At 52.4% G+C, this 13,401-nt stretch overlaps 1 protein-coding gene across 3 annotated transcripts in view; it reads left to right on the top strand.

Annotated features, from left to right (window-relative positions):
• The window catches only part of FCAMR (Fc alpha and mu receptor), a 13,070-nt gene extending 1,502 nt beyond the window's left edge, over positions 1-11,568 (top strand). Inside the window, exons 2-7 of one of the 3 annotated variants that reach the window (XM_040463526.1) lie at positions 1,643-1,703; positions 3,184-3,327; positions 6,282-6,620; positions 7,751-8,504; positions 9,137-9,255; positions 9,859-11,568. In XM_040463526.1, coding sequence (XP_040319460.1) covers positions 1,643-1,703; positions 3,184-3,327; positions 6,282-6,620; positions 7,751-8,504; positions 9,137-9,255; positions 9,859-10,040 — 1,599 coding nt within the window. In that variant the 3' untranslated portion in view covers positions 10,041-11,568. Of the gene's footprint in view, positions 1-1,630; positions 1,704-3,183; positions 3,328-6,281; positions 6,621-7,750; positions 8,505-9,136; positions 9,256-9,858 lie in introns of all 3 variants that reach the window. The other 2 variants (XM_040463527.1, XM_040463525.1) reach the window with 2 other exon arrangements.
• Positions 11,569-13,401: the final 1,833 nt, after the last annotated feature.

Below are 13,401 nucleotides of genomic sequence, written 5' to 3'. Positions count from 1 at the left end.
AGTCTTGGGGCTCTACCTGGATAGAGAAGCCAAGGCTTTGGCGGGGGGGGGGGGCGGGGGCCGGGGTGGGCAGAGCCGAGCTGGGGTGGACAGTTTGCAGCTCCAGGGCCAACCCATGGAGCCTGCCACCCTCGTGTCCTCTACTCTCCCTTCCCTTCCCTTCTTTTCTTCTCTGCCTCCTACTTCTTGCCTCCCCCAGTCCTTTTTCTCCTCTTTCAGTCTATGCCCCAGCCTGGCCAGCGGCCTCGCATGGCTTTGTCTAGTTGGGCCAGAGGGGTGGGTGAGAGTCTCCTGCCCATGGCCCAGACCGCTGACTATCTGCTCCAATCCTCAACATTAGTGAGGCAGGGATTAGAGGAGGAAGGAGACAGTGATGGCTAACTTTAGTTTGCCTTTTTTTTTTTTTACAGGTCCCAAGAACTGTAGGCAGTAGACAGATTCAAAGCACAGATTTTTGATTAATCAAAAAGCATCCTTGAAAACCCTAGGAGGAATACAAATGAAGTATAACGTACAATCTCTGTCTTTATAATCAGCAGACAAGGGAACACTGTTGAGTAGGGATCAGTATGGTGTCTGTGACGGGAGTGGTCAGTTCACAATAGCTGTGTGCTGTGCTCCTACACCGTCCTGCATCCTGTTCCAGAGCCTGGGGGCAGAGATGACACGCAAAGTCCCACCCCAGGCCGGCAGGAGAGACCAGAGCAGAGGGAGATCAGTGTGGACGGGAGGACAGGGAGGGCTTTCTAGATGCAGACAATTGCTTTTTCCGACAGCTCATTTTTAATTTTTTTTTTTTAAGGTTTATTTATCTTTGAGACAGAGAGAGACAGAGCATGAACGGGGGAGGGTCAGAGAGAGAGGGAGACACGGAATCTGAAGCAGGTTCCAGGCTCTGAGCTGTCAGCACAGAGCCCTACATGGGGCTCGAACCCATAGACCTTAAGATCATGACCTGAACCCAAGTCGGAGGCTCAACCCACTGAGACACCCAGGCGCCCCCCCCTCCACCCCCGATAGCTCATTTTTAACTCCTTGTTACTGACCGGAGGTACACGCCCAGTGAAACAGAAGGCTTCCCTTGAAGGAATCAATTCTCCTTCCGCAAAATAGAAGGGGGGAAGGGGGAAGAGGGAGGTTGCTGCTCTGCATGGAGCACACTGCCAGCACTTCCGACACAATCGAGTTTCACTTGTGCAACAACCCCCTTACACATTTACTTATTTCCCTGGAGAGGAGACTGACACCCCCCCCCCCCCAAGATTCCGGGCTAGATGTAAGCTTCAAGTGTGTGGTCTTTCCACTCTCTGTGGCTCCCCCAAATTCGGAGCTCCACGCTGGCAGGCGGGTGCGGGGGCTGGGATCCTACAGGGGGAGTCCACCTCTTCTGAACCCAGAAACCCCGAAGGTAGGGACGTTGTAGCCTTGGTGGTGGTGACCCAGGCCAAACACGCGTGCTTAGGAGTGAGAGATGGAGTCACGCTGGTCTCAGAGGGGGCAGTTCCCGCCCTGCTCTTGGTTGGATGTAGCCCATCCAGCCGCAGCGCTGAGCAAACTGAGGTCCTGGAGAGAGAAGGGGCTCGGCCCAGGTCTCCCTGCTCCGCACCCTCTCAGGCTTTGTCCACTGCAGTGTTTTTTGCAGGTCACCAAGCAGAGGGCAGGATGGAAATTGCCCATCTTCCTCACGCTGTGCCTATTGCAAGGTGAGTCCCAAACCCAGCCCAGACTCAGAGCTTGCGGGATGAGCCCCGTGCCTTCCAGGCTGCAGAGATTTCTGGCGGGCCCTCAGTGGCGTTCAGGGCTCCCACGGAAGTTTTGGGCATACCCCGGCTTTCTCTCCGGGGATCCAAGGCCCTGCAGTGGATCCAGGGAGTGGTCAGATCTAGGCCCAGGGGGAATGGGAGAGGCAAGAGAGAGGGCATATGCCTGTTTTGATCTTTTCTAGAAGATTCACTGTCTTGCTATGCCCAATATCTCTGCTCTCTTCCATTCAAGTTGATGGCTGAAAGTCGGCTGCATTTGCAAGATAAGGGTTCCAGGGCTTGTGTATAAAAGACGGCAGGCAGAGGGCTCATTCCCACTCATTCAAAAAACACTCAGTGCCAGGCCCAGTACTAAGGACTTAAAGGTGCAGATCTGTCCTACATGAAACAGTTTGGAGTTGACAAAGAAACGAGATGGGTCAATAAAATTTACATCTATGCATTTACTGATATAGTCAACATACATTTATGGAGGGCTGACCGTATGCCCTGCGCTAAGGGCGGGTGGATGAAAGAATCTTGCCAATAGGTGCTGGCAGGCTGGTGTGGTGAGCCTGGCCAGGTATAGATCCGGCTCAGATGACAAATGGCCCTATGTGCTGTGGTCGGCATTTTATTTTATTTTAAGGTTTATTTTTGAGAGAGAGAGAGAGAGAGAGAGAGAGAGAGAGAGATCACAAGCGGGGAAGGGGCAGAGAGGGAGGAAGACAGAATCCGAAGCAGGCTCCAGGCTATGAGCTGTCAGCACAGCCTTACGAAGGGCTCAAACTCACAAACCGCGAGATCGTGACCTGAGCCGAAGTCAGATGCTTAACGGACTGAGCCACCCAGGCGCCCCAAACAAATCAGAATTTTAATGAATCAAGGGTAGCTAATACAGGAGCAAGAACTCTGTACTATAATCAGACCATCTCTTTATTTTAATCTCCCCCCAGCCCCTTTAAAATTTTTCCGTAGAAACCAAAGCCCCCAGATGAAAACTCAGGCAGGCCCATGATTTTTCTGTTAACATATTAGTGTAGGTGAGAGTTCTGACTGAATTTCTTTCACTCTCGAATGCTAAATTTGAAGTTCTAAGTGTGCAGTTAAATATTTTCGTTGGCCCTTTAATCTTCCTTCAACGATATGCCCCATCATCTACCCAAGGCCTACGGTCAGGAAGACGCTGCAGGGGGGACGCGGTGGCCGTCTTCTCTGTTCCTCTCTTCTGCCTCCTCCCCACGTTGGCAGTTGGGGCTCGGGACCCCAGCAGGGTCCCAGGAGCAAAAGGGAGGAGAGGCAATAGACAGGGAGCTCTTGCTTGCTGGGGTGGCCTGGAGCTCTCTGGCCTGGCAGGAGTTTAGAGCTGGCTCTTTCTTTGGTGGGTGCATTTGTGAACTTAGATGGTCCCCTGATGGCCCATCTCCTCCCTTCACCCCAGGTTCTGCTTTGGCCCCTCCACAGAGAAGACCCCATCTCAGATGCCTGCGGACCGTCTCTCTGCCCTCTGCACCCCGCCTCTGGGCCAAGGAAACACTCACTCCTTTCTCACCCCTCTGCGGGAGAGGGAAGACATCCATCGCAGGTGCAATGACTCTCCCTCTGTCCTGCCTCAAACCTCTTGTGCTCTCTCAGACAGAGTCGGTCTCCAGTCCATGGCTGCCCCACATCTGCAGCCCCCCCACCCCCAACTTGCTCCTCTCTGGGAGAAGCCATAGCCACAGATGACTGCCGGGAAATGATGGGTGAATGCGTTCAGGGCATCTGTCTCCACTGAAGGGCAGAGAATCTGCATCAGGGGCCCCAGATGGGCACCACGTTGATCTAAAGTGCTAGCTCTTTCTTTAATTTCCATAGGTGACTAATAAAAATTCCAAATGACATGGGGGCATCTGGATGGCTCAGTCCATTAAGCATCCTACTTCGGCTCAGGTCACGATTTCACGGTTCATGGGTTTGAGTCCCGCATCAGGCTCTGTGCTGACAGCTCGGAGCCTGGAGCCTGCTTCGGATTCTGTCTCCCCCTCTCTCTGCCCCTCTCTCTGCTTGCGTTCTCTCTCGCTCTCTCTCTCTCTCTCTCTCCCTCAAAAATAAAGAATAAAACATTAAAAAATAAAAAAAAATCCAAATGACATATAATACATACCAAATACATTCCAAATTATACATAATATAACATATATCCCTTAATTATGTATAACTAGGAACGACTGATCAGTAATCTACTGAGTTCTTAAGGGCCAGTTAAATTTGGTATTAATAAAAGAAAAAAAATGTTGATTGCAAGAGCTGATTACAGACTCTTTCTTTTAAAGTTTATTTTTGAGAGAGAGAGAGAGAGAGAGAGAGAGAGAGAGAGAGAATCCAAAGCAGGCTCTGCGCTGACAGCAGCGAGCCCAATATGGGGCTTGAACTCACAAACCATGAGATCATGACCTGAGCCGAGCCACCCAGGAGGCCCTGGTTAAGGATTCTCAATCAGCTTTCTACAGCGAGGTCGGACTGCCCCGTCCTGCCGATTCGTGGAAGAGACATACAAAAGACTGTCCCGTGTGTGCCACAAGCAGGTCACAAGAATTCCTGAAAGCTAGGGCACGAACCCTTTATCAGGGCACTACCAATGTTGTCCTGAGATAGTCCTTGTTTGTAACTGAATATTCTTGACTCTCAATGATAAATTGCCACTTATCCTGATTAAGAGCGGCACAGTTGGTGATGCGTCATGTAATTACATCTACCGTGAATATTGATATAGTCGTGGCTCTTACGGCCCTGAGTCTTCTAGAATTAGACCTCCGGACATACGCAACAGGCAGGGCCAGCTCGACGAGCTAAGAGGGCTGGGTTTAATGCTCTGCTATTACCCTGGTGAACAAGGGGTTAATAATTTTGCAACAAGGGGCTCCGCATTTGCGTTTAGCACTGGGCTTTGCAATTATGTAGCCACTATGGGCAACAGGATATTAAACTTGGGTATTAAACTGAACCTACTTGTCTTCCGAGGCTCTAAAGACACCGACCCAGTTGATACGCGCCAGGTACCCACAGCCTAAAGCAAGATATTCTGCTGCCTGGGCAGGAACGCACAGAGCGGTTATAAAGCCGGTTGTCCCTGCAATAGCCCGCCGTGTAGCCGTCTGAAGAATCGTGAGCCCCCAGCAGAGCTCACCGGGAGAGCTGCTTTGGAGAGAGATGTCCATGTGTTGCGCCCTCCTCCACTTGCCTGGGGAGACAGGAGGGATTGCTGCCCCCTCCCGTTCAGGCAAGTTCAGAGAAGGAATCTGTAGGAAGACGCTCAGCGAGTTTTTCCTATGTCCAGCTTCTCCTGACAGCAGAACAAAGGCGTTTCCTGGAACCTGCTGAAAGGAGCTGGCCTGGGGACTCTTCCACGAAGGCCACCCAGAAAGGACTGTGACCCCAAAAGGAAGGGCAGGTGGCCAGCCGTCATAGGTTTAGTGGTGGGGGGGGGAGGCCCAAAAGGCCAGTCGGAGAGACAGTTCTTGCCGGGAGGGAACTGCAGCCAGAGGCCATGGAAGGGTCTGGGAGGCAAAAGTCCCAGGAAGAGCTCTGACCGCCCGTGTGCCCAGAGAGCATGGCGAACAGAGCACAACTCTCTGCCTCGCCTTCCCCTCTGTTCCTCTGTACCCAGTCCCCGATGGGCCTAAACACCAGTTTTGAGTAGAAGGAGTAGAGCAAAGAGACTGGAACGGCAGCCAGTCATTGGACTGGACCGACCTTACCACCCTGGGCCAGGCTGGACTTTTTCCCCATCCGAGGGAGACCGTGAGAGTTACCACGAGTGAGGTTACGCCTGCGATTCATCAAGCAGCAGAGGCCGTATGAAGAGACAGGGAGAGACACGACAAGCCTTGTTTCTGCTCGCCCCAGAGCGAGTTAATGTCATTCAGTAAGCAGGCCGTGGGCAGGTTCAACCACGATTTCCACCTGTTACCAAAGCGGGTGTGTTCGCAGGCCCGTTCAGCTGTGCGTTGATGGGAGCATGTGGTTGTTTACCCTCTGCCGGAAAATGCCGGGGGAGGGGGGCGAACACATCCCCAGTCACCGGTCTGGGGATGTACCCACCAAGTGGACCGGGATACCGGTGTTTCAGGCACCCTCTCCGCTCGGGGGGAAAGCACACTAACCTGTTCTTACCATCGAACTATCTCTTGTGTATTCACTCCACCAACCAGACTGCAGCCCTCCTGTCAGATGTTGACCCGGGCCCCGGACGGACTCGTAGGAGAAAGTCTGGCACATGATAGGAGCCAGCTAACAGTTGGAAAGAGTATTCCTGCATTTCTGTCTCTCACATGGGGCCCTGGGTACAGCTGCATTCTGTATCTTGGGGTACTCCCGGTCCAGGGGCTAAGCTCTGACATTTCTATGTTGATTCTTCCTCGCCTCACTTTCACGAAGGTGTTTTATCTGGCCTACTCCCTAATTCCGACAGAGTCTGGAGCTCGTACCTCCCCACCGTGACCTTTCGCGAATCTCCCTTCCCTCTGACCATTTTTTTCCCCCTCTCTCTGCCCGCAGACGCAAACGCACTGAAGGGCCCGAGGCTGGTGTCTGGGGAGCCTGGGGGAACTGTCACCATCCAGTGCCATTATGCCCCCTTGGCCATCAACGTATACGAGCGGAAGTACTGGTGCCGTCTCAGCCCCCTGACGTCGTTCTGCCACACCATTGTGTCCACCACCGGCTATGCTCATCTTGGCTACCGTGGCCGCGTGACGTTTGCAGACTTCCCGCAGAGAGGCTTGTTTGTGGTGAGGCTGTCCCAACTGTCCCCGGATGATGTGGGCCGCTACCGCTGTGGCATTGGGAAGAGAAACGACATGTTCTTCTTCAGCATGAATCTGACCGTCTCTGCAGGTACGGGCTGACGGCGGGTGGGTCAAGTCTGGTGAGGGGAATGCTGGGAAGGAGAAGGTGTGGGAGAAGACTGTCCGGTCCAAGAGGCCCCTTAAACCTGAGGGGAGCGATGAGGAAAAGCTGGGGGTGGGGCAAGGACTTTAAGAAGTAGGCTTTCAGGGGCGCCTGGGTGGCTCAGTCGGTTGAGCATACAACTCTTGGTTTCGGCCCAGGTCATGATCTCACGGTTGCGTGAGTTGCAGACCCATGTCTGGCTCTGCACTGGCAGTGAAGAGCCTACTTGGGACTCGCTCTCTTTCTCTCTCTCTCTCTCCTCCTCTGCCCCTCCCCTGCTTGCTCTGTCTCTGTCTCTCTCGAAATAAATAAATAAACTAAAAAAAAAAAAAAAGTAGGCTTTTATTTCAGAAAGAAATTACCTTCGGGAAGGTAGGTATTAGGAAACACTTCCAAAATGAATGCATGCAGACTGCCTCACCCAAATCCCCCCACATTTTGTGGCATGTGTTTTTGGAGAGGACTCCAAGAAGTTGAATTGAATAATATGGCTTCTTAGGCGCATGGTGTCTCTTTGTTCAGACAAGCAGAGCAGGTAAGAGATGCGGGACGAAAGAGGCTCTTCCTGAGACCGAGCCCCTTAGCAGACATCTGACAGCTTCGAGGTCCATGCTCTGTGTGGCAGGTTCCAGAGAAGTGACCCAGAATCGGGCACCCAGAGCCTGGGGAAGGGCGCCCAGGCAGTGGAAGACCAGGAGAGAGGCAGTGCCTAGGATTGCATTTGTCTTGTTCAATGTCACTCTAACCATCTGCTGAGATTGGCTGCTCTATTTGAGGACCCGTATGTGGTGGGCTGTGGGAAAGAGGCCAGTATGGGCATGCAGGACAGCTCAGTAGAGACTGTGGGCATAAAAAAGAGAGAGAGAAAGGACCATAAAATGTCAACATTTGCAAAAAGATTAGAGATTCCACCCGGTTTTCCCCTATTTTTATTTTATCCAACATATTGGCCCAAGACTGTGTTGCTTAATGAGGATGCATTCCTTGGGGCAAACACTTTAAGCCTGGGATCTTTTGCTAAATCCTGTAGGCAGCTGGGATGGCCTTCCTATGCGGTCTCCTTCCGCCATTGACAGGTCTTTCCAGCGCCGTCCCCCCACCCACTCTGGCTGCGGGTGAGCTCGTCGTGGCATCCCTTGGAACAGCAACACCGGTGGCCAACAGATGGACCCCAGCAACCTCCCGGATGACAGAAAGACAAGGAACAGGATTCCACAGAGTTGCTCTGACTCCAGGAACCAGGAAAACAACAGCTTCCGCTGAGGGCAGGCAGACCCCAGGAAAAAATGGAGCAGCAGCTCTAGGGACAGGTAGTCGGGTAGAGAGTTCTGTCCGGACAACAGAGAGTTCGGCTTCAACCATCGGAGATATGTCCAGTACGACAGAAGGTGTTTGGGTGTGGGACACCAACGGCTCAGTAGGGGATTTGGGCAGGCCCAGCGAGGAAGGGAGGGAGATAACAACTACTGAGGCCGATAGGCCACAAGAAGAAGCAGAGAAGGTCAGAACAGCTCTGGATGTCGTCGGGAAGGTCATAGGGACCATCAGGCCAACAACTCTGGTCTCAGAAAAACGGGTGCAGGAAATCTTGCAAGAAGCAACAGCCATTGCTAAGCCCCAAGCCCTGGGCTCCATTGAAAGAACTACCCCAGCTGCAGGCGTGTGGACCCTGGGGCCCTCCAGCAGACAGGTGGCGTCTGAGGAGGGAGCTACCGCTACCGAAGGGGACCTAGACACGCCTGCTGGATACAGCGATCCCCAAGCAACACCAAGCCAGGCCCCGGCAGCTGGGCCCAGGAGGCCCCTGGGCAAGGGGTATTCCATGAAGAGGTAAACTCCCAGCCCCTCCTCTCTGCCCTACTCCCGGCACGCCCCCCCCCGGGGTCACCCTCGCCCCCCCCCCCCCCCCCACCTGCTCACTTCTCTCCCTTTGTCACCTCAGGACAGCAAAGGGCAAGGCCCATAAACATCACAGACCCTCCCTTGTTCAAGGCTCCTTGCTAAGAAACCCTGAGTATTTTCATGTGGTTTTTAAGCAAAGATCAAAACAAAAGAGTAACAGAATATTTAGGTGGAAGCTTTGGGACTTTTTTTTAAAAGATGAGGAACAAAAGCTCCAGACAGGGGAGGTACTTGCTGAAGCCACAGGGGAAGGCTGTGAAACCATGGGGCAGAGCCCCATGCCCAGGGTGGATTCCCTGCCTCTCACTCGGTCCTCTTTCCCACGGTGACACAGAGTGGCCCCCACCTGCCTCACACTCGGTGCAGTAGGGACAAGACGGGGGCTCCTGTCCCAGCTCTGCTACGAACCCGCCGCGGGAATAAGGGGAGCCGACTTCCCTCACCTCAGCTTCTCACCTGTAAAGCGAGGGGCGAGGGCCGAATGGCCTTCGGACTCCTGTCCAGCTCCCGCCCGCCCTCCCCTGCACTCTTCTCATCCGCACCTGTTACTTCCACTCCAGGGCTTCTCCAGGAGCGAGAAACATCTCTCGGATCCTGACTCCTGTCTCTACGGTGCTCTTCCCCCTCACGCTTGTGGCTCTCGTCCTGTTGCAAAGGAGGCTCCGGATAAACAGGACCTGTGAGTTGAGCCGAGGAGGGAGTGCTCGTTCCCACCGGACACCCTCCGGACTGGGTGGGGTCCCGACTGGTAAAAGTGCTAAATTCTAGACAGAGCCATTTAACCGGTCCTGGCCTTGGTTTCTCAATGAAATGGGAAAATCAGTTATGCCTCAAAGGCACCCCCGGGCAGAAGGAGAAGCTCTTTCAGAGGATGGCAAGCCATAAGCTAACGGTGGGCATGGGAAATGCATGAGCCCTGCCGGCAGCAGGCAACAGGAGCACAGGGACCAGGTGCGGGGAGCAGACCACATTTGCACCCTCTGCCTCATGGCCCAGCCAAAAGCCTCTTCCGGCTAGGTTTCCGTACTCCTCAAGGGAGTGTTCCGTGGTGTTTAGCGCTGATGAAGAGAGGGCGAGATGTTCCGGGAGCAAGTGGAAGAGGCTGAGGTGCTCACACCCAGGACCTCGAAGGCCTGGCCCAATCCTTTTCAATCCAAGGGCTCGGTTGCAATTCATCTGTGTCAGGAAGTTCCCAGAAGGTTGTAGGGGTTGGGGGGTGGGGTACTCAGGGAATCGCATTCAGTTCCCAGTTATCCTCACGGCATGCTCTGTGTCTGTGCAGCTCAGGAGACAGAAGGGACAGCAGGGGTCACCTTGATTCAGATGACGCATTTCCTGGAACTGAGCCTCCAGCCAGACCAGCTGCCCCACGTAGAGAGGAAGATATTCCGGGATGAGTCTCCTCCTCAGGCCCGTCTGACTGTCCCCGAGAGGCACCCTGGCCCCCAAGGAATGGAACAATAAGCTGTTCAGTCCCCATGGAAAGAGAGCCAGGACGAAACAGCATGACTTCAGCCTTTTTTCATCCTTCCTCCACCTATACAGAGGGAAGCAAATGGACTGGGGAAACAGAGGCTGGCCGTCCTTGGGCCTAGGAAAGTCAAGCATTTCCCACAGCCAAAGGTGGTATATGACTCAAAGGAGGCTGCAAGAACGGATTTCTTAAACATCGGCGGAGGTCACCTAGGAGAGCGTGGAACTTCCATTTCCGGGAGTTTGAAAATAGAGGAGGCTTCCAATTGCTACGAATTCTAAGCCATCATTCCTACTCCTTGCTAGGCATCCCCTTTTCTCAGGTCTGTTAGCATTCAGCCTACTGCACACATTTATTTAATCATATTCACGTACACGAGGCTTGCCTTCTCAAGAAGATTCTAAGCTCCTTTAGGGCAGTAATTGTGTTTGACCCACATCACTATGTCCCCAGAGAACTTCCAATTCAGTAGGGCGCCCAGTAAGTATTTGTGCTGAACGGCTGACCAGAGGGCATGGGCTCAGTGGCCTCCGAGGTATTCTGAGTCCCCCTTCACTCCCCTCCAGTCCCTCGGAGGACTCCATAGGCAGGTGTTTTCTCCATAGAAACGAAAAGGCACAACCCCCATTCCTCAAATCATCCCCCCACATTTGGGCCCATAGTCATCATGCCACAGACCTTTTGACCTGGCAAAATTTTCTGGGATTTTCCTAAATTCATGGGCGAGGAGGGTATTTTTCAGTAGATTCTCACCTTTTTCATAAAGCTCCTCTTGTTCAACGGCTTCTGAATCCTTGAGATCAAGGACTGTTGATGAAGTTGGGAAATGACCATTGGGGGGAGGGAGGGGGTGGATGACAGAGAAGGTGGCCAGAAGGAATTTTATGTGGATTCTGCTTTTATAACCTTTTCATCCCATGCCTATTGGGGAACTTTCACTCCATCCTTGGCCCCACTGTCTTTCAGGCATTACATCGGCTCTTTTGTTTTCCCGAATCTGTTAACCAACTGTCTGAACTTCATGTTTGGGCAAAGCAGCCTTTGAGCAATGGAAGAGAAAGAAAAGGAAGGCTCCAATGTCAAGTTGAGAATTGTCAAGTGGACATTTCCAGAAGGATCAGCCCTGCCTCCTAGGCTGTCAGCAACACCAGAAACACTTTGTTAACACATCCTCACAGCTGGTGCTGAACCCGGACACTCTCCCCAGAAAACCATGGAGATCTAGTCTTCAACTTTGGTGAGAGAGACCCCAATGTTTTGGATACGTAGGGAAGTTGAAAACATCTGACCAAACAGAATCACAGAATTTCAGAGCTAAAAGGTCCTTAGAAGTTAACCACTCTAGGGTGAGGTAACTGAAGCCTTGCGGGGGAGAAGGAAGTTGTTTAAACCCAGTTAGGAATAGAGGAAGGCTCAGAAAAGAGAGCTCATAACCTTGATTTAGTGCTTTCTCCCCTTGTCACTGCTAAACAATGTATCAAAGCAAAACTAGTTAAAAATAAATCAATGACACCACTATGGCCTTGCTCCACACCATTTTCATGAATGCTGAAAAACCTGTAAGAGATAGAGAGATAAGGCAGCCACATTAACCCATTCAACCAATAAGGAAGCGGGCCCTGGAGGGTATGTAATACAGCTCAGGTCGTTTGGCTTATTAGAGGTAGGGACAGACTGAGACCCCCCCCCCCGCGCCCCCCCCCCCCCGCCCCCGCCCTGGATCACTCAGTGCAGGATCACCCCACCTAACTGGTGTTTACCAGGGGCGTCCACAGAATGCTAGCTTCTCAAGATTGTTAAGAGGTATTCTGAGGGGGGGAACAAAAAAAGCTTCGGTAGATCAAACAAGTTTGGGAAATGCTGGTTAAAGAATAAACAAGTTTCTTTTGCGTAGGACTTTTTGGAGCCTCTAATCCACTAAGATGCATTGCAAATAGCCGTGGGGTGTGGGGACATGATGAGTGTTTTCCCAGTGTTTTGGACTATTGTGTGTTGGTGAAGCAATCTCACTGGACCGGGATCCTCAGATCACTTACTGCTTGGGGAAGTTGGATGCACTAAGGCAGGGGTCAGCACCCCTTTTCTGTAAAGGGCACAATAGGAAACACTTTAGAGAATGTAGGACACACAGCGTCTGTTGCAACTCCACAGTTCTGCTGTTGTAGCACTGAAACAATGACTCTGACAGTGTGCCAACAACATTTTATTTACAGAGATAGGTGGCAAGCTGCATCTGGCTCCGGAGCCACGATTTGCCAAGCCCTGAGCTAGCACACAAGACTCCGATGTGAGGGATCAGACCCTCATTCTTCCTCAAAAGCTGCCCTTGCCACGCTGCTCAGGGACCTCTCCTTTCTCCGAATCCCTGTGACTCCTTCTGCTTGGGGTTCAGCAGTCGGGACACCCGGCCTGACTGCCCCATCCTGGGGAAAGAGGGGACCAGCTCGGCAAGGGTGTTGGCCACGTGGCTGGAGTCAGGAGCGGCTTCTAGAAGAAGGACCAGGTGCCTTAGGGAAAGCTGAGGTCCACCGGCAGGGGACGAGCTAGTACAAGTTCAAAGGGTCAGAGCAGAGCCAAGATTAGAGTCTCAGGGCCTACTGTTCGGAGCCGGGCAGAGATAAGATCTGAGGGAAATTCTCACCTGGAAGGAAATGGGGCAGCCCCATGTCTTTACAGCTCTTCTTTATGGACTCCCTGATAAGCTGGTGTGACGCGGGAGTAAGATAGACAGAGCAGGCGGGCTCCACCACTCGGTATTGTTGTCCGTGACTTGTTTTTTCTCTTCCATCCCCCGTTAGCACGATACATCACTGGGATGCGAGGCAGGGAAACATCCATCACTAGGCTGGAATCAAGGAAATCTCTCTCTCTCTCTTTTTTTTTTTTTTGTTTTTTTGTTTCTTCTTCATGGAAATTTCTAATCCAAGATACAGGTGATGAGGGAGCCTAAGGCAAGCTGACAGGCCGCAAGCACTGCCCCCCACCCCACCCCCGTCCCCCACCCAGGTGGGATATGTGTGATATTTCCCAGGCACTCCTGACTGCCTAAAAACAAAGGAAAGGGAAAAAACAAATGGTTAACTGATAGAGATCATAGTCCTGCTGGACCAAAGTCTCCATCATCCCTCCATAGTGATGTGGGCAACAAAGGCAGGAGGAGACCTGGATAGAACTTAATTTCCTTATAACCTGCAGCCCATTGGCAAATGCTTGAGGCCGGAAGAGTAAACTGTTTTTCTAGGAACTCCTAACTGTCTTAGTGCTAATGCTCTGCTAGAGGGACAAACAACGCTAGCCTGATGAGAACGAGGCCTCCAGTATCCTGTGAGTCTTCTTTAGCTTGTGAAAATC

This window comes from Herpailurus yagouaroundi, unplaced genomic scaffold (genome assembly GCF_014898765.1).
Source record: "Herpailurus yagouaroundi ecotype Mexico unplaced genomic scaffold, PumYag 403, whole genome shotgun sequence".
Taxonomy (NCBI): Eukaryota; Metazoa; Chordata; class Mammalia; order Carnivora; family Felidae; genus Herpailurus; species Herpailurus yagouaroundi.
This window is presented reverse-complemented; position numbering and strand designations above follow the sequence as displayed.